The 22,780-nt window shown below is 48.5% G+C and overlaps 1 protein-coding gene across 8 annotated transcripts in view; it reads left to right on the forward strand.

Moving 5' to 3' along the window:
- The window catches only part of CACNA1D (calcium voltage-gated channel subunit alpha1 D), a 315,854-nt gene that overhangs the window by 241,299 nt on the left and 51,775 nt on the right, over positions 1–22,780 (forward strand). For all 8 annotated transcript variants that reach the window (XM_037040687.1, XM_037040680.1, XM_037040683.1 and 5 more), the window contains 10 exons: positions 144–273; positions 3,465–3,524; positions 6,135–6,241; positions 7,816–7,903; positions 8,524–8,631; positions 8,719–8,771; positions 10,091–10,237; positions 13,822–14,023; positions 16,207–16,365; positions 17,621–17,731. In XM_037040687.1, the coding sequence (XP_036896582.1) occupies positions 144–273; positions 3,465–3,524; positions 6,135–6,241; positions 7,816–7,903; positions 8,524–8,631; positions 8,719–8,771; positions 10,091–10,237; positions 13,822–14,023; positions 16,207–16,365; positions 17,621–17,731 (1,165 nt within the window). The remainder of the gene's footprint in view (positions 1–143; positions 274–3,464; positions 3,525–6,134; positions 6,242–7,815; positions 7,904–8,523; positions 8,632–8,718; positions 8,772–10,090; positions 10,238–13,821; positions 14,024–16,206; positions 16,366–17,620; positions 17,732–22,780) is intronic.

A 22,780-nucleotide genomic window follows, 5' to 3' on the forward strand; every position in this document is an offset into this window, starting at 1 on the left:
GTTTCGAGGGGCTGATGGATGGGTCGCTCTGGTTTTGGGGGTGGGGCCTAGGCGGCACAGTGATAGCCGTCCTCGGCTGGACCTGTCCCAGCATGCTGTGGGTGCTGCCTGGGGCTGTGTCCATGCGCTGGTGTTCCCCACAGGATCCGCGTGGGCTGCCACAAGCTCATCAACCACCACATCTTCACCAACCTCATCCTCGTCTTCATCATGCTGAGCAGCGCGTCCCTCGCCGCCGAGGACCCCATCCGCAGCCACTCCTTCCGGAACATTGTAAGCCACTGAGTGAGGACAGGCGGGTGGGGCTCCCTAGGGGTAAGCGCTGGCCCCTTGTCATCCAGGCAGGGCCTCCAGCAGCCCAAGAGGCTGACGGCTAGAGTAGGCAAGTCATTCACCAGTAGGCATTTTATGTGCTAAGTACCAGTGCTGTTTTGTTTCATGGGAACAAACCTTCCCTGAATCATGTATTTTAAACTTCATTTTTAATACTCAGCAGTAACTTATATTCAGGGACCCTATGTTTCTTCCTCTTCCTTCCTTGCTGCTAACATTTTGGTCCCTCTTTTCTCCCCTGATCAAATTCTGATCCCTACCTATTTTGAGATTTCTGCCCAGTGGAAGCACCCAGCAGGACAGAAAGTAAAACCGAAACCAGGTGTGATTTATGCCCAGGAGCTCTTACTTAGGCTGGATGGAAAGACTTCTATTCTATGTGGATGGAAATTTCCAGAGCTACCTGATTCTGCTGCTGGAAAGTACAAGTTAGGGAGATGATGGGCTGTGGGGTTGAGTGGTTCCGTGGAGAGGAAGAACTCTGGTGGGGCAGGAGGTGATGTAATGAAGAAAGTGAGTAGAGGGTTAAGTTTTCTGTTAATCAGTTTCACAATGCAGGGTAGCACCCTCATGTGGCATCCGTGCTGCACAGAGTAGTACTCAGACTGGTTCTTGCCTGAGAACTTCCATCTCAGCAGGTCAGCTGATCCAGCACTGAGAACAGTCCCGAAGTGAGACAGCTTTGGAAGACCAGGGGCCTGTTGCCTCTCGGCCCTGACACTGTAGCACAGTACTGAGAAACCTTCCCAGGAAAGGGCAGCCCGCCGGTGCGTGAGGCTGTCAGGTGCTGCTGCCTTGCCTTGGGTGGTGCCTCTGTCTCCTCTCCAGATTTTAGAGATGTAAGGATTAAGACAAATCACTAGATCAGTGCCCCAGGAGTTCAGCTGTGACAACCCAACCCTTGTGCTGTGTCTTTCCATTTCCAGGCTCTTGGCTTGAAGCCTGGCAAACCCAACCTATCAGACTGATAAAACACATACTCTGACATGAAGATAAAGAAGTTTCCTCCAAGGCACATGCTGGTGTTGATGTAAAGATGAAGGCCATGAGCCTGTCTTAATCTCTACATTCAAATAGAACAAAGACCCGGGTGTCATTTAGTCCCATCGTAAGAATGGGACACAAGGGAAAAATATAATCACATGACAGATGAGGTCAAGAGCTGGTCTAGAACACAGATTGCCAAAGAGTGAACTTATGTTGGACCCTCACGTTCTTATTTTCATTGTAATTACTTCCCCATGAGTTTGTTCTCCTGCTGCTTTTCTCAAGAATGTTATTACTATTTTTAAATCGATGTACGTATGTGTATGTGTATTGCTTTTAAAATTTTAGAGTTTTTTATTGTGGTAGGAGCACTTAATGTGAAATCTATTCTTTTAACAACTATTTAAGTGTGCAACCCAGTTTTCATAGCGATGGGCAGTGTGTTGTACAGCAGATCCCCAGAATCTAGTCATCTTGTGTGACTGAAAGTTTGGACCCACTAACAACTCCTCGTTTCCCCCTCCCCCACCTCCATTCCACGTTCTAGCTGTGAGTTTTTGACTATTTTAGAGATCTCATGTAATTGCAACCTTGCATTATTTTTTAAAAACTTTATCTGAGTTATTAGTGGGAAAGAGAACGGAGGCTGAATGACTCTAAGAGCTTTGACCTTGGCACCAGCCTGAGCTGTTGGCTTTTGGGCAGCAGTGTCTTTCGTGGCCACCCAGGTGCTTTCAACAGTAACGGTCCTGCTGTGACCATGGAGGAGACGAGGAGGGGCCAGAGGCCTGTAGTGTAGTGCTTTGCATTGCCTGGCCAGAAACACAGACACGCAGGCAGCTTCCAGCAAAATCTACCAACTGAAAAATGGAAGCAGTGTGGATAATGAATACTCTCTGAAAATAGAACTTAAGCTGAGGAGAGCTAGCCTTTGAAGCAGAGGGCTTCATCTTATTGTAACAGAGCATAAAAGATTCCTCTGGGGTGTGCCCCATACTTAAACATCAGGGCCTGTGGCTCTTGACCAGCAGTGCACAGGCCTAGCTCCTTGCTCAGCAGTGCCACAACTGGCCTGTGGCCTGAGCAGGCATCCCACAGCCCCTTCCCAGGACCCTCATCTGTTAAATGAAAGGAGTGGCTTGGATGGTTACCAGTGTCCCTTGCGGCTCTGATCTCTTTAGTTCTTTCAAACTGCAGAGCACAATTGTCGTGACAATAAGTAGCCAAGTTGGCTTCTTCTATAGGCAGTCCCAGCTGCCTTCATTGTGGCCGAGGTTCCCTGTGAGCAGCCGGAGTTGCGTAGCGGTCAGACTTCTTGCTGCAGCCCACCTGCCCCTGCTCCTGCCCCCATTCCTGCCCCTGTTCCTGCCCCCATGGCTCTGAGTTAAGGCAGCGACCCCAGAAGGGGCAGGCAGGTCTTGGTTGGGGAATAGATGGTATTTTCAGGAGTACTGACAAAGTAGTCTGGAATGATAATTCAAAAACCAGGTCAGGTCGTCTGTTCTTTGAGTGGGCCCACTGAGGTTAAAAGAACAGTGTTGGGAGAGAGCAGCATTGGATGCAGAGCAAGGTGAGAAGTAAAACTCTCCTTGAGGACTTCTCTAGCCCCACACATTGATGGGGGGAGGGTATTCACTCCCTGATTAAATGGGCCGGATTAAAGGGAACATATGGAAGCTTCTGGCCCACTTACTGGCCCTTACATCGTTATTTTCATTTCTCCGCCAATCTAAAGTTTAGCTGGATGGCAGCATTTTTCATTCAGCCAAAAATGCAGTTAAAAATGCAAAATGTGGGTGAGACTCTAATTTATCTGGTGCCACAAGTAATTTGTCAATGTGGTGCTGTGATGAGAAAGGGTTATTAATGAAGCACTTTTCGAAATGAGTCTCTGCCTCAGACGTGAGACTGAGGAACGAGGTAGCGTGAGTGGTTGAAGCAGGTAAGTATTTCCAAGTGCCCTACATTGGTCATGAAGATGAGCTGTCATTGGCCCAGGTGGGGCACTTGTGAGCATCTCCCCACTTCTCTCCGGAGGGGCAGGCCTACCCAGGGAGGGTCTCTGTCTGCATGTGGGAGTCTGCCCCTGGGTGTATGGCTGTTGTCCAGATGCCTTTTTCTCATTTTATTGTTGTACCTTTCAGATACTGGGTTACTTTGACTATGTTTTCACAGCCATCTTTACTATTGAGATCCTGTTAAAGGTAATGGCCTTTTTGTTGATCTTCACCCATGCTAACGCTAACGCAGTTGTAGCAGTAATAGTTTCAATTCTTTGTTTACTTTCCAGATACTAGGTTATGCAGATTAGGTCTTCAGGGGTATTTTTGCATGTGAGATTGTTTTGAAGGTAGCAGGTTCCACAGCCTTGTGTTTAGGGGGCCTTCTCCTGCGTGTGACACAGCAAAGCACGTGACGTGCTTTTGACTGTGTTTATTCTTTGTTGTCTGTGGCCAAGCTTATAGCTTTTTTTAAACCAAAGGATTTTTTTCCTGAAACTTTTCAATTCATTTTTGCTTTCTTTTTAACCATTGGTGCATGTAGGAGTTTCTTTGGCTTCATAATAGTGATTAAAAATTATGTTTTGCTCTTTTTTAATGTATTCTGAAATATGTCAGCTGATAACAGATACATCACAACCTGTGAACTCTCTTCCACTCTTCCTGGCATCAAAGTCAGAAGAGAAGCATTTATCCTAGGAAGGGAATGGATCTCTTCTCATTTCTTTGATTGAATTATGTTTCAATGGCCTAAAATGATAACAGCTCTATTTTCTTCCAACAGTATTTTGCAAGATAACTTGGATCTTTTTATGTTAAGATATTTTATATCTGTTTTAAAGAATGGGCTCAGAATCACACAAACAAAAAGAGCACCTTTTGGTCAAGGTGTCCTAATGTACTGCCCATGCATGAGCTAACAGGTACAATTGCTGCATGCGGTTTGTGGACTGATGGGGAAGGCCGCCCTGGGCGAGCTCATGCCCTTTGTACCCAGCCGCCCAGAGGCCCAAGCAGAGAGCCAAGCCCCGCCACACTTGCTCAGTGCTGTGGGTTACGGCAGTACTGGGCGGCCATCAGAGCCGTCCTCTCCTGGTGGGGACACAGTCTGGGAAAGGAGGACTGTTAACCATGATTTTCTTTCAACCATTTTGAGTTTTTCGTATGTGTATCTCAGAGAAAAAAATGTATTTTATGTATATGTTAGACAACTGTGGGACTCGGGCTCTTTACAAAATCTTCTATAAAATGAAACTTCAATTAACATTGCTCGTGAATCGGGTCTTTTTTTTTCTATTATTTCTTGGTAACGAAAACATTCACACAATACCAGCCAAACAGCCAAATGCTATCTAAACATTTGTGTAAAATCTAAAAATTTGAGTTCATGTTCCTGCCTTTAGGCCAGTGGATTTGTGACAGTTCTAAAGCAGACCCATGCGGGTCACTGAGCAGATGCTAACGGCGGTTTCCATGGTGAGAAGCACAGATGCAGGAGGCAAGGGGCAGGCACGGGGCGCGCACGGGGGACAAGGACACTCACCCAGCCTCCGCTGGAGCTCCGGCTGCTTCTCTTTAATTTTAAATAATTTTCCTTCTCTTCCTCAAATTGAATGGGGAAATGTTCTAGTTGGTCTGTTCTATTTCGTCTGTTAACCTGGTTAATTGAGGTTTCATTTTACTTTCCACATGTCTTAGTTGTTAAATGAATATAGTTACTTTTGGGCTTTGGGGCAAATGAGATACAGGATTATTTAAAAGAAAACCTATTGCTTTTCAAATTCTGTATATTTGCCTCAGTGACTTAAATCTTCAGTCATTTTTCATTTTGAAAGTATTTTGGAGAGTGGAAAATAAGCTAAAACAAAAGCATTCAGAAAATGGAGATGTGCCAAGAAGCATCTGACATCTGAAATGGAGGTTCCTGGAGGCCTTGAGAAGATTTGGAAGGCTTTGTGGTTATTGGTTTAACATATGAAATTACCATTTTTGTAGGTTAAAAACAGTTGAGTATTGGCAATTTCATGTGGTCCAAGTTTGTTAGTTCCCAGCTCTCTCTGCTCTCCTATACTTACGAGTCTTCCCCACTTTTTAATATTTTTTAATGTAAACAGTGAATTCTTTATATTTTGCTGTTTTCACATGGGGGATATTTCCTCACTAAAGTCATTTGCCATTACCACTGGGCTCCAGGGACACCTGGCATGTGACTGGAGCACAGTGAGACTGACTTAGGTGAGACATGTGTGGCAGCTTCCTAGCCGCACCTTGCTAGAACTACAGTGACGGAGCTGGAAGACCTGTTTGAAGTGCCTGTGTCACTAAGGACCATAAGGATCAGTAAGGGGCCTCCCTGGAAAAACGCCAGTTTCTATGCAGACACAGCCAGCGAGCCCTGGGCTCCAGCACTTTTCCTAGCCCCCTGGGTTGGAACAGTGTAGGCTGCCAGAACCAGCATTTTGTGGGGAAGCCAGTTTGTCTGGACAGCACTTACTGCCTAGCAAGTAGGGTCATGTGGACTCCCTCCTGGGACAGACTCTTTGGACACGCCAGTGACTATTCATATTTGAAATTGGTTATTTCTGTAATACAGTCTAAATTGTCCTCTTCTTTTAAAATGCTCCCCACATGAGCTGCCCTTTTCCTATTTTTGAACAAATGATTCAGTTGTGCAGCCCTTTTGGTTTGCATTTCTGGCTTCATAATGCACACTTGTTGATAAAGACAGACTTTCCGCAAGGTTTTGTAAAGAGCCCGGGTTTCTTTTCCTCTGGGGAGAGAAAGCAGTAAGTTCACCCACAATTCTGCTTGTAGATGACGACTTTTGGAGCTTTCCTCCACAAAGGAGCCTTCTGCAGGAACTACTTCAATCTGCTGGACATGCTGGTGGTCGGGGTCTCTCTGGTGTCGTTTGGGATCCAGTAAGTGTTCTGGGTGTGGGTGCACATACACATAGCACTGTTGGGCAGGACGGTTCACATGGGGAATTGTAGCATGGTTCATAAAGCTAGACGTCATTTTGATAATCATATTTAGTTACCTGGAAAGACTTAATTGGTACCCATGCCAGAAAGCAGTGGGACAGTTCATGCGTCATGTGCATGGGCTTATATTGCTAGCTTGGGCTTATATTACTCTGTGATACTTGCTTTCAACAAAGAGTGAAAAAACTCAAGTTCTAGTCCACCTTCCTCTGGGGCCTGGCCCCAGGGCCTTGAGGGCATCCTCTTCTGGGGCCTCAGTTCCTCATCTGTATGAAAGGGGCAAGGACCATGTGGCCTCTTGGAGCTCTTTCTACTTGGATAGTGAAGTTCCCTTGATCTCCAGGATATACGACCCTTTTTATTTTTTCTTGGCCTCTAAAGTTTTCAGCTAGGAAGGGGCTGAGACTACCCGTCAGAGTTGCAGGTCATTTTTATGGCATTTTGAGATTTCTGGTGGGAAATAGCCTGAGCTGCAGCCCACCTGCCTGTGTACCTAGGGGTCTGGAGCAGAGGCTCCAGTGGGAACACCGAAGGGTGGCCTTGCTTTCCTGCTGACTTCTAAGTGCCACTGCTTTGTGCTGACCATCGGTATCCCCTAAATGAGAGCGTGTGCACGTGCACACATGCACACACACGCACCACACACCCCTGAGCTAAAGGTAAATGGAGAGGCTCTGTTCCTCCCAGGAGATTGAGGACACCCGTCTGAAGCAGCCCTCTGTGGCAGTAGTCCTCCTCACCTCCCACTGCTGCTCACGGGGAGGGAGCCATGTAGCCACAGCTCGGCAGGACATTCTAACCATTGTCTTTCCAACTTTTATAAACTGGCTGCACCTTCCCTCTCCAGCTACAGGCCTTGCCCACAGCCTCTGGAATGTGCTCGGGCCACATGCAGCCACCTGCCCTGCTAAATGAGCTGCACTCTCTCATGCAGGACCTGTCTCCCTGGCACTCCCTGGGCCTGCTTACAGCCCCTTCCCCCTTTGTCTAGCTAACCCTCACTCTGTCTGCACTCGCCTGGATATCACCTCCCTAGGGGCCTTCTCAGACCCCCCCGCCAAGGTGACACTCTTCTGGCCACATCATTGCCCATCTCTCCCACCAAACAGTGGACTCCTTGAAGGCCAGTGAAGCCCAGCCCCAAAGCCCTACAGGAGAGCCCCAAAGTTAGAAAAAAAAAGCAAACTAAACTAAACTGAAGCCTAAATGCCAAGTACTACCTAGCATTTACATTGAGTGAAAAGAACAAAGTAAATTTCCTCAGTCGTGTCTTGGTCGAGGTCAGCTGAGTACCTGCCTCAGGGCCTGTGTGCGTGGGCCTGCCTGGGAGGGGCCGGGGGTCTGGGTCATCATCATCCTCCGTGAGCCATGGGGAGAGGCTGGTGCAGCTCCTCGTGGGTCCCACCACGTTTTGTTGTGGTATTAAAGTGAAAGACAAGTGTAACGATCTCAGAATGCTTTATCCAGCTCTAATCAAGTGCTTCCGTTTTCCCCTGTGTTCTTTTCCTTAGATCCAGTGCCATCTCCGTTGTGAAGATACTCAGGGTCTTAAGGGTCCTGAGGCCGCTCAGGGCAATCAACAGAGCAAAAGGACTTAAGGTTTGCTTCTGTCCTCCAGGCTGGGCTTGCTTTGGTGGGGTCAGCCGTGATGACCGACTTGACTGGGACAGAGCTGGGCTGAGGCCTGATGGATTTCACAGTGGGTTCTACATTTGTAAAGGACATTTCTACCCCACTGAGCTGCCTTGGCCAAGTGCTTGATATCATTTTTAACTATTATTATTTTCTTTACTTTCGTTCATTTAAAATATTTTCCCTATGTGATTGCTGTTCATTTATTACTTTTTACATTATTAATAATGTTTACTTTAGCCTTTAAATCTATTCTCATGCAGGTTGTATAAAAGCCCAGAGGGTTTGCATTTTCCTGAGTCTTTTATAGGGCAGGGAGTCCTGTGGGCCTGTGTGCCAGGCAGTGCCGTACCTAGGGTGGGAAACCAGGGTGGGACCCACTTACAGGGTGCTCAGGCAGCCATGATGCGCCGGGGTAACTCCTCACAGATGACCACCTGAAAAACGAAGCACCACAGTGTCAGAAAACCATATCCGAACGGGCGTACACACAGACAGTCTTGGCTGGCACTAGCTTTCCCCATGGCTAGAACAAGGAGGGCAAGCCGTGCCCCTGCATCCTCTCCCTGCTCTCTCTTTCTCTCCAGCACGTCGTCCAGTGCGTCTTTGTGGCCATCCGGACAATCGGCAACATCATGATCGTCACCACCCTTCTCCAGTTCATGTTTGCCTGCATTGGGGTCCAGCTGTTCAAGGTACAGGGACATGCCTTGGAGCACGAGGTCTGGATGGTCTCTTCAGGGGCAACCTTGCCTTTGACTGTCTGTCTGTTTTGTACTCAGGGAAAGTTCTATCGCTGTACAGATGAAGCCAAAAGTAACCCAGAGGAATGCAGGTGAGGGTCCTGAACATGGGAGTGGGGAATTCAGAAGAACGGAAGGAAGGCTTCAGGATTCACTTGTGCTAGTATTTGAGAAGTCACAGACTGCAAGGGGCCTGTGCGCTCAGCCTGTGGCTGGAGAGATGGAGGGGTGCTTTTTGTTTGTTTGAGGGAAAATTCACATCACCTGAAGTTAAATAATTTTAACTGTATAATTCAATGGCATTTGGCACAACCACACTGTGGCATAAGGACTACCTCTGTCTATTTCTGAAACTTTTCATCACCCCAGAACAATCGATAGATGGCCTAGGTGGTACAGAGTCTGTGAGCTGGGCTGGGGGTACTGAAACCTAAAATAACAATTCTGAATTGCCCCAGAAAGCTCACCCTATAGCCACCTGGATAATTTTCCCCAAAAAGAATGAGCAGAGGAGAGACAAGGCGGGAAATACTCATGCCTCTTACCCCCCCCCCNCCTCCCCCCCCCCCCCCCCCCCCCCCCCGCTGTGCAGAAGAATGTGAAGGCAGACATGCAGGCCACTGCCGGAAGTTCTACTACAGAACTCCCTGTTTTCCCATCCTTTTGAGATGTCACCAAGTGAGGTCTGGCTGCCTGCACTTGTTTGGGTTTCTTTTCAACAGAAGGTGCAGCCAGAGAGCACCAAATGGAATGAGACTGGACCCTGCACCTCCAGGGCTCCCGTTCACGTGGGCGGGGCAGCGGAGGGTCTCTTTGGAGTTGAGCAGCACGGGGGTGTGAGGACGCCTCTTCCCTCTTTAGGACTCTGCTTCCTCACCTGTCAAGTAAAGACAATGGGCACCTTCCAGAAATGAAATTCTGTGAGAATCATTGTGTGGTGCTAGAAATTATAGAAGTCTCCGGGGGCAAAAAAACTGGGAATATTGTTAGTATAGAGGGAAGGAATTTGATTAAAGCTAAACTAGCAGATAAGAGGATACCTGGGCTTGTTTCCCAGAGCTTATGGAATTCTCCACAGCCCAAACTTTTTGATTCTTCTGTGTACACTTTGAATCCATAGCCTAGGAGAGATGTTGATCAGTAGTTTTCATTTGTTACCTGGCATACGCCAGTGTCCGCCTAGTTGCTCTGGAGAACACTCACTAAACTAGTGGTTGTGCGACATTATCAGAACCAGAGATCAGGTCGAACAGAGGACGACAGAAGGAGGGATGCAGAGGCAGACGGTGCAGTGCTCAGATCAGGGGCCCGGCTGGCGGGCTGAGCGCGACTGCCTGCAGGCGTGGGGTTGGGGCGGCCCTGGCTGCTGTCATGTCAGACCAAGGCAACCCACATCTCTTTTCCTCTCTAGGGGGCTTTTCATCCTCTACAAGGATGAGGATGTTGATAGCCCGGTGGTCCGTGAGAGGATCTGGCAAAACAGTGATTTCAATTTTGACAATGTCCTTTCTGCTATGATGGCGCTCTTCACAGTCTCCACGTTCGAGGGTTGGCCTGAGTAAGTGCCGAGAACGGACATCTTCGGGGAGGCTCCTCCTTGCTTCACGGGCCCTCTAGGCTGATCTGTCCCTTCTGGAGGGAGTCCTGCTGCTTTCCTCCACAGGCACAGCCTTTCCCCATGACTTTGAAACCTTGGGCCACTTCAGTCAATCCCTTCTTGGCCCACAGGGCCCCTCTGTCCGAGTAGGCAAAGGATTAGTCTTTGTGGCTAGCTGACAGGACTCTCAGGTTGGGGAAGCAGGGGCCATAGATCCCAGGCTGGGGGTTTATCTCCGCCAGCTTCTGGGGAGCATCTCTGGATGGGAATGGGGGGTCCTTAGAGGCATCTGTTATGCCAACTCCTGTTGGTAGCCATGTCAGCAAAGCTGTAGTTACACTAAAGAGAGTCTTGGCTGGGTACCAAACCATCCATTCATTCATTTCTATATGTGCTAGGCATGGAGAACAGCCAGCCATTGTGCTGTGTCTTTCACTGAGGAACTCGCTCATTTGTAAAGTGTGCTTTTGATACCAGTTCCATGTAACCTGCCCCGTTAGGCACCGTGGAAGTGGTCTCCACCAAAGTTCCTCCCTTCAAAGCCCCAATTCAATTAGAGCTTTGTCAGGTGAACAAACTAGGTAGGAAGGTCTGGTGTGTCAGAGATGTGCAGAATAGGGTCCTGAAGAATGGCTAGGATTTTGATGGGCAGAGTAAGAAAAACAGAAGGAAGGAGGGGGGGTACAAAAGGAGGATCTCTTGTGTACTCAGTACTCTCTGGCACCCTATCCCACCTCTGCTTCCTGCCAGTGGAACACAGATATGTAGATTGAGTCCTGAATGTCAAGTTCCTGTGCCTAGAGGAGCTGCACCTGGTGGACAGGCTGACCCGCTCAGGCTGGCAGACCCTCTGGATGCATGAGAGAGTCAGAGATCTTTATAGAAGTGCCTGCAGGGTGAAGGATGGCTGGGTGGGGCTTGTTCATTAGGGAACTAGTCCTATGGAGAGAAGAGGCATGGAGTAAGATCTTTTACTCTACACAGGTTTTGTTTTTTTTTTAAATATAGTTTATTGATTATACCATTACAGTTGTTCTATTCCCCCCTTCATTCCCCTCCACCCGCACACTCCCTCCCCCACCCTTCTCCCCCCTTAGTTTATAACCATGTGTCTCAACTTCTTTAGATTCTATATTTCCCCCGCTATTCTTGCCCTCCCCACTATCTATTTTCTACCTACCATCTATGCTATTTTCTGTGCCTTCTCCCCCCTTCTCCTCCTCCCACCCCCCTGTTTCTAACCCTCCATGTGTTCTTCATTTCTATGGTTCCACTCCTGATCTAGCTGTCCTCTTGGTTTGCTTTTGTTTTAGGTGTGGTTGTTAATAACTGTGTGTTTGCTGTCCTTTCACTGTTCATATTTTTCATCATCTCTTTCTTATATAAGTCCCTTTAGCATTTCATATAATAAGGGCTTGGTGATGATGAACTCCTTGAACTTGACCTTATCTGAGAAGTACTTTATCTGTCCTTCCATTCTAAATGAAAGTTTTGCTGGATAAAGCAATCTTGGCTGTAGGTCTTTGGATTTCATGACTTGGAATACTTCTTTCCAGCCCCTTCTTGCCTGTAAGGTCTCTTTTGAGAAATCCGCTGACAGTCTGATGGGTACTCCTTTGTAGGTGACTGTCCCCTTATCTCTTGCTGCTTCTAGGATTCTCTCCTTCATTTTAGTCTTGGCTAATGTAATTATGATGTGCCTTGGTGTGTTCCTTCTTGGGTCCAACTTCTTTGGGACTCTCTGAGCTTCCTGGATTTCCTGGAAGTCTATTTCCTTTGCCAGACTGGGGAAGTTCTCCTTTATTATTTGTTCAAATAAGTTTTCCACTCGTGGCTGTTTCTTTCCCCCTTCTGGTACCCCTATAATTCGGATGTTGGAACATTTAAAGATGTCCTAGAGGTTCCTAAGCCTCTCCTCATTTTTTTGAATTCTTGTTTCTTTACTATTTTCTGGTTGGATGTTTTGTTCTTCCTTCTGGTCCACTCCCTTGATTTGAGTCCTATTTTCCTTTCCATCGCTATTGGTTTCCTGGACATCTCCCTTCATTTCAATTAGTTTAGCCTTCATATGTTCCTCTAATTTGTGGCTGTAATCTACCAATTCTGTGAGCATCCTGATAAACAGTGTTTTAAATTGGGCTTCTGAGAGGCTGGCAATCTGTTGGTCACTTAGAGTTATTGGCTCTGGGACTTTGAGTTCCTCTTGTGCCATCTTTTGGGCTGTTCGTGCCTGTTAAGTAGCAGGATCGGAGCCCTAGGTTTTCACCAGAGCAGGGCAACTCAGTCGCTGGGTTGTGACGTTGTATGTGGGGGCGGGGTCAAAGAGGGACAATGGCTTCCCTCCGGTGCCCGCCTCCGCAACCCCCACCAGCACTGCAGCCACCACCGTCACCAGGGCCATGCGCCCCGCTCCACTGCACACGAGTGTGCCACCGCTGTCAGCCCTCCACCACTGGGTTCGCCCCCTGGGGCCTGCGTGGTCCGTCTCACTGCGCGCGAATGTGCGACCTTGGTCAGTCTACCCCGCACCCCGACTAGGTCCGGGCTGCCTGCGCTCCTAGGTCTGTCCTTCCCAACCCTGCTCTGCTGCTGGCTCTGCCTCTCTTACCATCCCCGTTGAATGGTTTGTAGCTGTCGGACTTCTGTATAATTCAGTTTTCTGGTCTCTGGGTGTGTCTTAGTTCTCCAAAACTTTTGTTGTATCCAAACTTGGTTGTGGGAGAAGGCACAGTGTTTCCACCTATGCCTCCATCTTGGCGGAAGTTCTACACAGGTTTTGGATCTTAGGTTTTGAACACTGTCCTTTAGCAAATCAGGGCGGCAGATGAAGGGAAATGAACAAGTTTGCAACTTGGGGCTCAGAGGAGCTGGGCTCTGCCCCTTGAGGAGTTGACATTGGGCACTTAGATCCCTCTCTGAGCTTCCATAATATGGGGGTGACAGTAATGTTCACCTGTCCAGATGGATGTGAGGTGTGTAGCCCAGGGCACCCAGGGGCTGGGTGCTGTGGAAGTGTTGAATCTGCATCAGAATGGGGCTGAATTCCACGTGTGGGGGGAGTGATAGTAATTTCCTTTCTTTCCTCTGTTGCATTCTGCTAGGCCTACACTTAGTTTAGTGTGTGTTTCAGCTTGGGGAACCTCCCTGAGTTCTTTGTAAATTCATGGTTGCTTGCTCTTGTCTTTGTCAGTCTGTATGGTTTTCAATTCAGAAAGTGTCTACATGAAATGTTCTTCCTGTCTTCTGTCTGTGAATAGGAAGGAGCCTTACTGAATATTTGTGAAATCTTTCATTTTTTAGTCCTCAAAACATCAATCACACACGTGTCCTAGGTACTCCCCACCCAGGTGCTGGGCTGACTGGGCCTCACCCTAGGGAGGGTGCCTCAGACCCCTGCCTATGTCTAGGGGCCGAGGGAAGGGGGCTCCTGTGACAGAACTGACAGTCAGTGCCCGTGGTGGCATTCAGAAGAGGGACACACCTGGGCCTGGGCTACCTGGGCTGAGTGGGGCTGGCGGTGCTCACTTGGTCCTTCTGTTCTCCAGGTTGCTGTACAAAGCCATTGACTCGAACGGAGAGAATGTTGGCCCGATCTACAACTACCGTGTAGAGATCTCCATCTTCTTCATCATCTACATCATCATTGTTGCTTTCTTCATGATGAACATCTTCGTGGGTTTCGTCATTGTCACATTCCAGGAGCAGGGAGAAAAAGAGTATAAGAACTGTGAGCTGGACAAAAATCAGGTTAAAGTCACATGCTGTTTGGGCTTCCATCCCCCGAGCAGGAGCGGAATTGCTTCTCCTTTAATGGTTTCCCCATGTACAAAGAAAAGTGCCACCAGTGTCTGTCCCTGGGGCTTGGGCCCCCTTCAGAGCACACCCACAGCCAGTCTGAGTCATTACTGCTGAAAGTTAGGTTCCCAGATAACAGATTTGTCTTTGCAATTGTGGAATCCACCCCCAGATGTGTGGGTGAGACTACAGAGAGGTGCTTGGGCCACCTTCTGTGGTCATGACCCACCAGTGACAGCTCAGAATCTTGTAGGGTGGTATGGCTAGGGGCCAGAAAGCACCCAGAGACGCTTCCAGAGTTCTTAATGACAGTTTTTTATCTTCTCAACCTCAGCACTATTGACATTCCAGACAGACACTTCTTGTTGTGCTTTGAGGGATGTTTAGCAGCATCCCTGGCCTCTAATCACTAGATTCCAGTGGCAGTCACCTGCACCCAGCCCCGAACCCTGTTTTTGGTGACAACCAAAAACATCTCCAGATGATGCCAAATGTCCCTGGTTGAGAACCTTTGACTTAGGAGGAAGTACACTCTCACACCACAGGAAAAGTCACTAACTTTAGACCTGGGACCAAGACTGCAGTGACAGCAATCTCTCTCTACCTCACACCTTGTTTTAACTGAACTAATAGAATCAGGGGCCTTGGCTCTGATTGTGCGATGGCGCGAGGGAGCCAAGTAACCTGTGCTCTGGTCCTGTTCTACCTGCACTTGCTCTGTGGCTGTGAGTGCATCCCCAATCCTCTCTGGGTTTGCTTCTTTATCTCTAAATTGTGGGTGTTCCGGAGTTGCTTTTAAAGGTTCTGGGATGCACTCACAGCCACAGAACAAGTGCAGGTAGAACAGGACCAGCATTAAAAGATTGTGAGATGAAGATTCTACTCTGAGAGTTTCCCCCAGGCCCTCTATCAGCAGTATCTCGGTTTGATGATGACGGAGGAGCAAGAATAATCTGCCAGCCTAGGCTTCCTGCGGGAAGTGGCTGTGGTGAGGCAGTCTGTCTTGGGCGGTAGCCATGCGCATTGGGGGAAACACGAGGACAGTGCTGGCTTATTTTGTAGGAAGATGTTGCTTTGAGTTGTCAGGATGTCTCTGCAGATTCCATCAGTGACAGTCAGAGGGAGGCCGGGCCCAGATCTCCATCCCCACCAAGGGAGAAGAGTGTTAGGGCAAGGACCAGGCCAGCCGGGGACAGCACCAGAGCTGAAATCACCACTCGAGGCCCATAGCAGACTCAAGGCGGGGGTGGGGGGTGGGGGGCTCTCTGGAGTCAATATGTGAGGTCATAGCAGGGCCAGGTCCTAGACAGAGGGAGCCCATCTGAAGTCAGAACCCAGAGTCCAAGCAGAAGAATGGGAGTAGGTCTAGGCTGAGGTGCAGGCAGGGCCTGCTGCTGAGCTCTCAGGGCTGGAGGCTCCCTCTGGGCTTGCTGCAAAGAGCGGACCAGTCTTAGCCCCAGAGAAAGTGGGGACAGTCGTGCTCTGGCCATCATTAGTGACCCATAAGTCTGAGGACATGGCAAGTTCCTGAGCCACAAGAGCTCCCAGATGGACCCATAGCTCACTCACCATTAGGTGCAGAAATAACACACTCTGGGCCCTGAGAGGTGATTTGGGCGCATCTCTCCTGGGGGCAGCCTTGGGGCTGCAGTCTCAGGCAGTGAACCCAGCCCCTCTGGTTCTTGAGAATTTCTATGCCTCTCAACATGGGTTCCTTCCCTGGAGGACAGCAGGGGCAGGAGAACTACAGACGTGATCCACTGGCATAGAGGAATGGCAGGAATAAGAATTGGGACAAGGCCTCACGGCTCTGCCCATGCACCCTGCAACCTCAGGTGGGCAGTTCACGGCTCTGGACTCCGTTTTGTAATAAGTAAAGTGGAAGCAGAGTGGGGCACCTGGCCACTCCCAAGTTGCTGTGAGGATCAGAAGAGGTGATGGAGCTCAGGGCCCTCTGTCCCTGACGCAAAGTGGTGCCTGTGGGGGTTGCCTTGTAGTGTTCCCCTTGGTCCTTCCCAAGGAGGGACCTCCTTCCCAAGGAGGGCTTGCACCTGCTCTTTCAGAGCAGGTCGGAGCTGTGCCCTCCTCCCGTAGACATGCTCAGGTCCCCTCTTTGCTCTTTTCTGCCCTTGCAGCGTCAGTGTGTTGAATACGCCTTGAAAGCACGTCCCTTGCGGAGATACATCCCCAAAAACCCCTACCAGTACAAGTTCTGGTACGTGGTGAACTCCTCGCCTTTCGAGTACGTGATGTTTGTCCTCATCATGCTCAACACACTCTGCTTGGCTATGCAGGTAAAAATGAAGACACGTGGAGATGGGGGTCATTTCTGCCCCTTCTGCGCAGTCCTATGGTCCAGATTTTGAGGGTGGGAGGCCAGTCCCTCACCAGAGGGTGAGTTTGATTTTCTGATGAGTTGGGGCTATAGTTTGGTCAGGGTTGCATTCTTAGCTAACAGTCATCGCTGTAGAAGTTTAAGATCGCTCTTTTGTCTTAGTAAGACAGTCACACTGTCTATACAGTGTGACTGTAGGTAACATTACTGGGGCCCCCTAGGACCAGGAGTGGTAGACTGAAGTCCTGTCTGAGTGCAGCTAGACAGACAGGGGTCCCAGTCCTGACTTGACTCCTCACCAGTGGACAACCTTGGAAAAGTTGTTTAAATCCCCTGAGCCTTTCTTTATTGGTGAAATGGGAAATCTATCATACCTACCTCAGATATAAAGTTTGTGCTAGATCACTGGTGTCAGGCATTTTGCTCTGGGCCTGTCACAGAGTAAGCACCCATTGTTGAAAACGACATGTAAGTCACATTCCCGTCCTCAAGGAGCTCTCCATGTGGCACCAGGGAATCTTCCCGCTCACGGAGTATTGGAGTTCGACCTGTGTTACAGCTGTTCCCTCCTCACATTGGGAGCAAGGAGTACAACTCACTTCAGTTGGCCAAACTGGATTACAGTGTATTAACACTGTTACTTCTAATATAGTTCTGCATATTTCTTATTATCACTGTAATGAATAGAATTAACAGTTGGCCTTTCCATCTGTTTCATTGTCTGGTTACAAGAGGACAAGAAGCAAAGACCAAGGTCTAGATTCAGTTTTCATACTGACTTTAAGAACCTAAGCCAACCCACTCCCACTGCTGTCTGGCACATGGTTCGAAAGACCATAAAAGTAAAAGTAAATGGTGTCAAGTTTATCCCTAACCAAATCCTACCTTTATTCATAGACATTTCAGTGGGTTCTGCATTGTGCTTGGGTCATGGCCCCAAGTATAAACCCTGCTAGAAGGAGGCATGGGTTCCTCTTATCCAGGGCAGAAGACGTTGGTTTCTTTCCCCTTTATCATGCAGTCATCCTCATCTTCTCGAGGACCCCATGCACTTCATGGGGAGGGCTGGTGACTTCGCAGTGCTAGCAGAGACCCTGAGAGAGGGTGCTGTGCCGGGCAGGTGGCCTCTGTGGCCACATGGGGGATGGGCACCTGCAGAGCAGAGGTGAGTCGAGAAGGAGCCTCTGAGAGCGTGCCTCTGCTCTCCTCCACAGCACTACGAGCAGTCCAAGATGTTCAATGATGCCATGGACATTCTCAACATGGTCTTCACTGGGGTGTTCACTGTTGAGATGGTTTTGAAAGTCGTTGCGTTTAAACCTAAGGTGAGTCGCAGAAACCGCTTTTCAGAGGCCATTGCCGAACCACCCCCGAGAAACACCCGCTTCCTGTTAGTCTTGTGTTACTGAGTTGTGCTGAATTGTTCTGGCCGCTAACTGGGTTATCACCTGAGAACATTAAAATCTGATTAGGGCATCTGTATACATACGGGAAAATAAATCTACAGAAATGAAACCTCATAAAAACAATTCTAAGAAAAAGGAGAAGGGAGGAGAGAATTGGGAATTGGTAGAGTGGAGATTGTTTTAAACCTGATGTTCTGTTTCTAGAATAGCACATATCGGTAAACCCGGTTTTCTTCTCCAGAATAGCGTGAATCCAGCTGCCTCAGGGAGACTTACTTCATTACTGGAGCCTTGGAGAAACTATTTTAACATAACCCATCAGAAAGAATTTGGCTGTGGTTTTATTTTTAGATTTCTAGAATAAAGGCTTTGGTGTCGCTTGTCCTTGGTCTACAGCATCTTTTTCACCTTTAATGGAAAGTTCTGCCAGCTGCAGACCCCTCACAGCCATGCCACTTTTTGTTTATTTAACCTAGAAATTTTTCACTTTGGAACAAAACAGGACAAGACATGCATTAAACTGCATGGGACGACTCGGCACGTTGTGTCTCCTTCGGGAGGGAGCGAGTCCATTCCACAGCTGTCAGTGTCTGCATATGAGGCCAATAGGACAGTGTTGAGGAGCATGGGTGGTTCTGGATTCAAATCCCTGCCCTCCACCAGCTCATCAAACAAGTTCCTTTGCTGCTCTGAGCCTCAGTTTCCTCATCCATAAAATGAAGGCATAATAGTCCTATTTTGTAGGGTGCTTGTGAGGAGTGAAGGATTACTAGATGTGCCGTGCTTAGAGGAGTGCTTGGCAGGTAGTAGTGTCATGCTGACCACCGCCCCCCACCCCGCCCCCGCCGCACCATCATCTTCAACTAACGATGTTCCCTTGTTCTAAAGACCTTGACAGAGGAGCAAATCCTGGCTGAGCTGTGGGACACTTAACCCTCAGTTTCTTTTCTAGCAAAGCCCCAAACTGCCAGAGTTAGAGAATGACAAGTTCATTGACCCAGTTATTGGTTCATCTGTGTGTAAGGTATCTGTAATTTAAGATGCGGATTATGAAATGATGATTTCACATGTTCCCTATTTATATGGAATTCTAATTCAGAACTGTTCCTTTCTTTAATTTGAATTAATTTCTATGCAATCTTTATCAGCTCTTTGTGGACCCAAAAGAAAGGACACTTGTAAGTGACCAGTTGGGGTGATTGCAGTGGGGTCACATTTGGCACTTTTATGCATGGTCAGGTGTTATTTACTGTGACTTGTCCATATCTATACATATAAACATTGCCTCCTTTTCCAAATTCATCTTAATTTCCTTTGGAGATTGTGGTTTGCTTCCCTCTCACTTTTACTTTTTCAAATACTATTTGTTTGAACTGGTGGAAAAGTTTGCAAAGTAAACATCAAAAGTACTTGCAAAATGCAACACAGAACCGACCTATGGAGCATTTCTTAGACCCTTTTGCCATGTCTTCCCTTGCCTGGTGATTAAGCTCTGAAGTTTTAAAAGCTTGTTTGTTCTAGCCTGAAGAGAAGGGCCACTTGCCCATGGCATGTGTGTAAGAGAATGTGTGTGAGTGTGAGAGAGTGTGTGTGAGCATGCATGTGTGCACGTGTGTGTGAGCACAAGCACATGCCCTGCTGCAGGCCATTGCATCCATGGCTTGTTGCGCACTGCTCTGCCCAGTAAACTGCTGACCCCAAACCTGAGAAGGGAGTTCAGTGGCCTGTGAACAGACGGGAGGCACCAAGTGAAAATTTGTAATCAGTACTGATCAACCAGAGTTTTATAATGAGTAATTTCTGCCAGAAATTGTTCTGCTTGTAGTTTTACTTAGCAAGATATTTGCATAGCATAAGAGAACCTCAGATTACAATTGAGAAGTTTTATCACAGCGATAGCAGCATCTCAGTGCTTGGGGAGCTCTGTCCCTGTGCTCACCACAGCCAGGGGGAGGAGTTTATGCTGCTTTTGTGCCTGCAGAGCAGGAGAGTCACTTCAGCAAGACAGATGTGACGCTCTGCTCAAAGCAGCCCCTGACTTACCTCTGTCTTTTCTTTATTGTTGACACCAGTCCAGGGAGCAGGCTTTCCGGACAGGTCAGGGAGAGCCCTCCCTGTCCCAGTCAGAGGGGCAGTTGGGCTGAGGGACCATGTGGTGGAGATTGCAGAGGGAAGAATCGAATCGTTGAGGAGGTGGCCATGTGGGACGGAGGTTTGGGAAGCCTGGCCCATCAGTCCCATCTCAGGAAAGTCTTTGTTTCCTTTGAGGAGCTTTGTAGCAGGGTCCCTTGAGGCAGCAGTTGCCATAGTGAGGGCCCTACCTTTAGGAGAACTCCTGTCTAGGAGAACATACCTGTCAGGAGGGCCTGGGTCACAGGCGTTTTATAATTGAAACACAGAAAGTGAGTTCCTGGTAGGTGAGGTGAAGTGAATTCCTACGTTCTTGGTAGGTGAGGTGTTGCAGGAAGAAGAGTTAAAGACCTGGCCCCGGGGACCTTTATATTCAGGAGACTGACCCCAAAAATGGGGCCTCCTGAGATGGAGCACATTTAGAGGGACACAGTCCCAGGACCCACGAGGTGAGGTCACCCAGCCTCCATAAGCAGGAAGGGCTGAGGTCAGCTGGGAGCTTGCCAGTTGAGGGAGGCAGGCTCCCTGGGTGCTTAACCTCACTGGGTGAGGTAAGAGTGCAAAGTGGTGAGAAATCGGAGACCCAAGGTTAGGGCGAGGCAAGCAGGCTGTTTAGTATGCTGTATCAGCTCCCAAGGGAAACCCGCTTGTCAGGCATTGACCTCATGCACTCTCGGTTGTGCTTTCAACCTGGAGTTGGCTGTGCGGCCCTAGGGTTTGGGAAAGTGGGCCATCGTTTAGGTAAGAGACAGCCCCACTCCCCTGGCCTTTCCCTCCAGTGCTCCCTGGGGAAGCCACCAGAATTCTCTGGTGAATTCTGTTGTTCCAAGGAGGGAGATGAGGAAGAGGGGTCTTTTCCAGAGGGCTGACTTCTGCAAGGAGGAAGAACACTTCTAATTTTCCCAAGGCTTCCTCTTTGTGCTTCTAGATGCCACCCACCCAGTGTTTGGTCCAGCATGTGTTTGAGCCAGGTTGCCTGCCTTGGTTGTGGGCTTTTCCCCAGAGAGCCACACTTTATTCCCAAGTCTTAGGCCATAAAGTATTTTGATCTTGCTTCTACTTCAAAAATGGCTAATTTACACACTCAGCCACTTGTACTTGGTAAGAGAAAAGAGTAGTTAGGCTTGGGGAAAGAAGAGTTTTAGTGCAGTCCACATGTGTGCCCAGTGGTCGCTGGGTCATCTGGGTCCACCAGCCTCCAGGGGCAGCAGCCCCAGGGCCCCTGGCAGGGTCAGGCTTAACAAGAAAACCTTAGCAATCTTCCTAGAGGACATTGTCCATCTCCTGGAAAGAACATCTGATACTGTCTTTTCAGTTCAGTGATCACATGTAAGGCAAATGATTGATTTTAATGCCAAATAACAGTCCAGTTCCCCCTCTCCTTAAGTAGAACTTTATGTCAGATTTCTTCATGGGCTCAGCCTGCTTCTTAATGTTGGGTTTTCTCAGAACTCTCCCGGTCCCCTTCTCACCTGGTGGAATGGGTACCTGCCCAGGCCTTCAGTGGCCACCTCCACATCATTGCAAATCTCTGCTGCCCTCCTCCCTTCTGAGTTGCCCTGACTGCTAAGTCGTCTCCCTGCCTCAGCCCCGCTCTGTGCATCTTCTACATCCCCCTGCGTGAACCCGGAGCTGACTGTGCTGCTCTTCCCGTGCAGTTCTGCCACTGGCCAACTTTGGCACGAGAAACATACTTTTCTTAGTCTAGTTTCAAAGTCATCCACTAAAACCTTGGCCCATTTATGTTTCTGCCTCATTTCCAGCCACTCACTCTCTGTCTTTTTTCCCCCACCTCATCCCCAACTGTTAACGTGAAAGACCTTTCCCTGGCACATGTGTCTGGCTGTTATCCATTAAGGCCTGTCTGGAACAGTGGCTCCTCTGTGACACCATCCCCACCAGCCCAGACAGAATCAGCTCTTTGTGTTGCTAGATGCTTACGGTACATTAGCATCATCATTGCTACTTCAGGTCTCTCTTTCCACTAGCTGATGTTGTAGGCTGGATCTCCTTTGCCTTACACGATGCCTGCTACACGCTGGTTACTCAGTAAAGATTGGGGAATGAAGAAAGGAATAAATGCATGAGCCCTTAGGAATACCGTCTTGGCATAAGAGGTGTACCTGGTTTTCTGTCACGGGATTTGGGGCAGACTAGAGTGGCCAAAAGTGAATATGTTTTCCTATAAACATTCACATGACCTTTGGAAAGGCTTATGCTAGTTAGAAAGCTGCCAGCTACAGTTTCTATGAAAAGTGGGTGCTATGGGTCATACCTTAAGTCAGCTCCTGCCCTGGCAGAAACTGGTGAGTGCTCTGGCTGCCATGGTCAACAGCAAAAGCCTTTGTAAAAGGCTTCTTCATATCTGCAGATGCGACCCTGGGCTTGGGCTGCTTTTCTGTTTCTCATGTGTAGCCATTCCACAAACATTCTCTACCACATGTGCCAAGTCTTTGCTGCATCCTGGCTGGAGGTCCAGGCTCTGCTTCCATGACCCCATGTTTGGGCAGGAGACAGATGTTAACACACAATCAGAATAGAATTATTGCAAACCATGCAGCTACCTTGCCCCAAGACACACTTTAGTTGGTTTATGATTTTAAATTTCTGGAGTCAGAATTGTTTCCAGGTAGTAGATATTATTGCAAGTGGGGGATTTGCTTCATCTTTTCAAGCAGATAGAGCTGGATAAAAAATAATATAAAAGCCAACCCTGGCTGGACTGGTAAGGACTCCTGGTTCCGCTTGAGGGACCCCAGCCTCAGAAGTCAGCTGCAGGAGAATTTGTTGTCAATGTCCAAAAGAGATGGTGCTGGGCCCTCGGTTGGAAGACAGTGT

This window comes from Sturnira hondurensis, unplaced genomic scaffold (genome assembly GCF_014824575.4).
Source record: "Sturnira hondurensis isolate 20B ecotype Veracruz unplaced genomic scaffold, ASM1482457v3 Scaffold0002840, whole genome shotgun sequence".
In the NCBI taxonomy this organism is placed as follows: Eukaryota; Metazoa; Chordata; class Mammalia; order Chiroptera; family Phyllostomidae; genus Sturnira; species Sturnira hondurensis.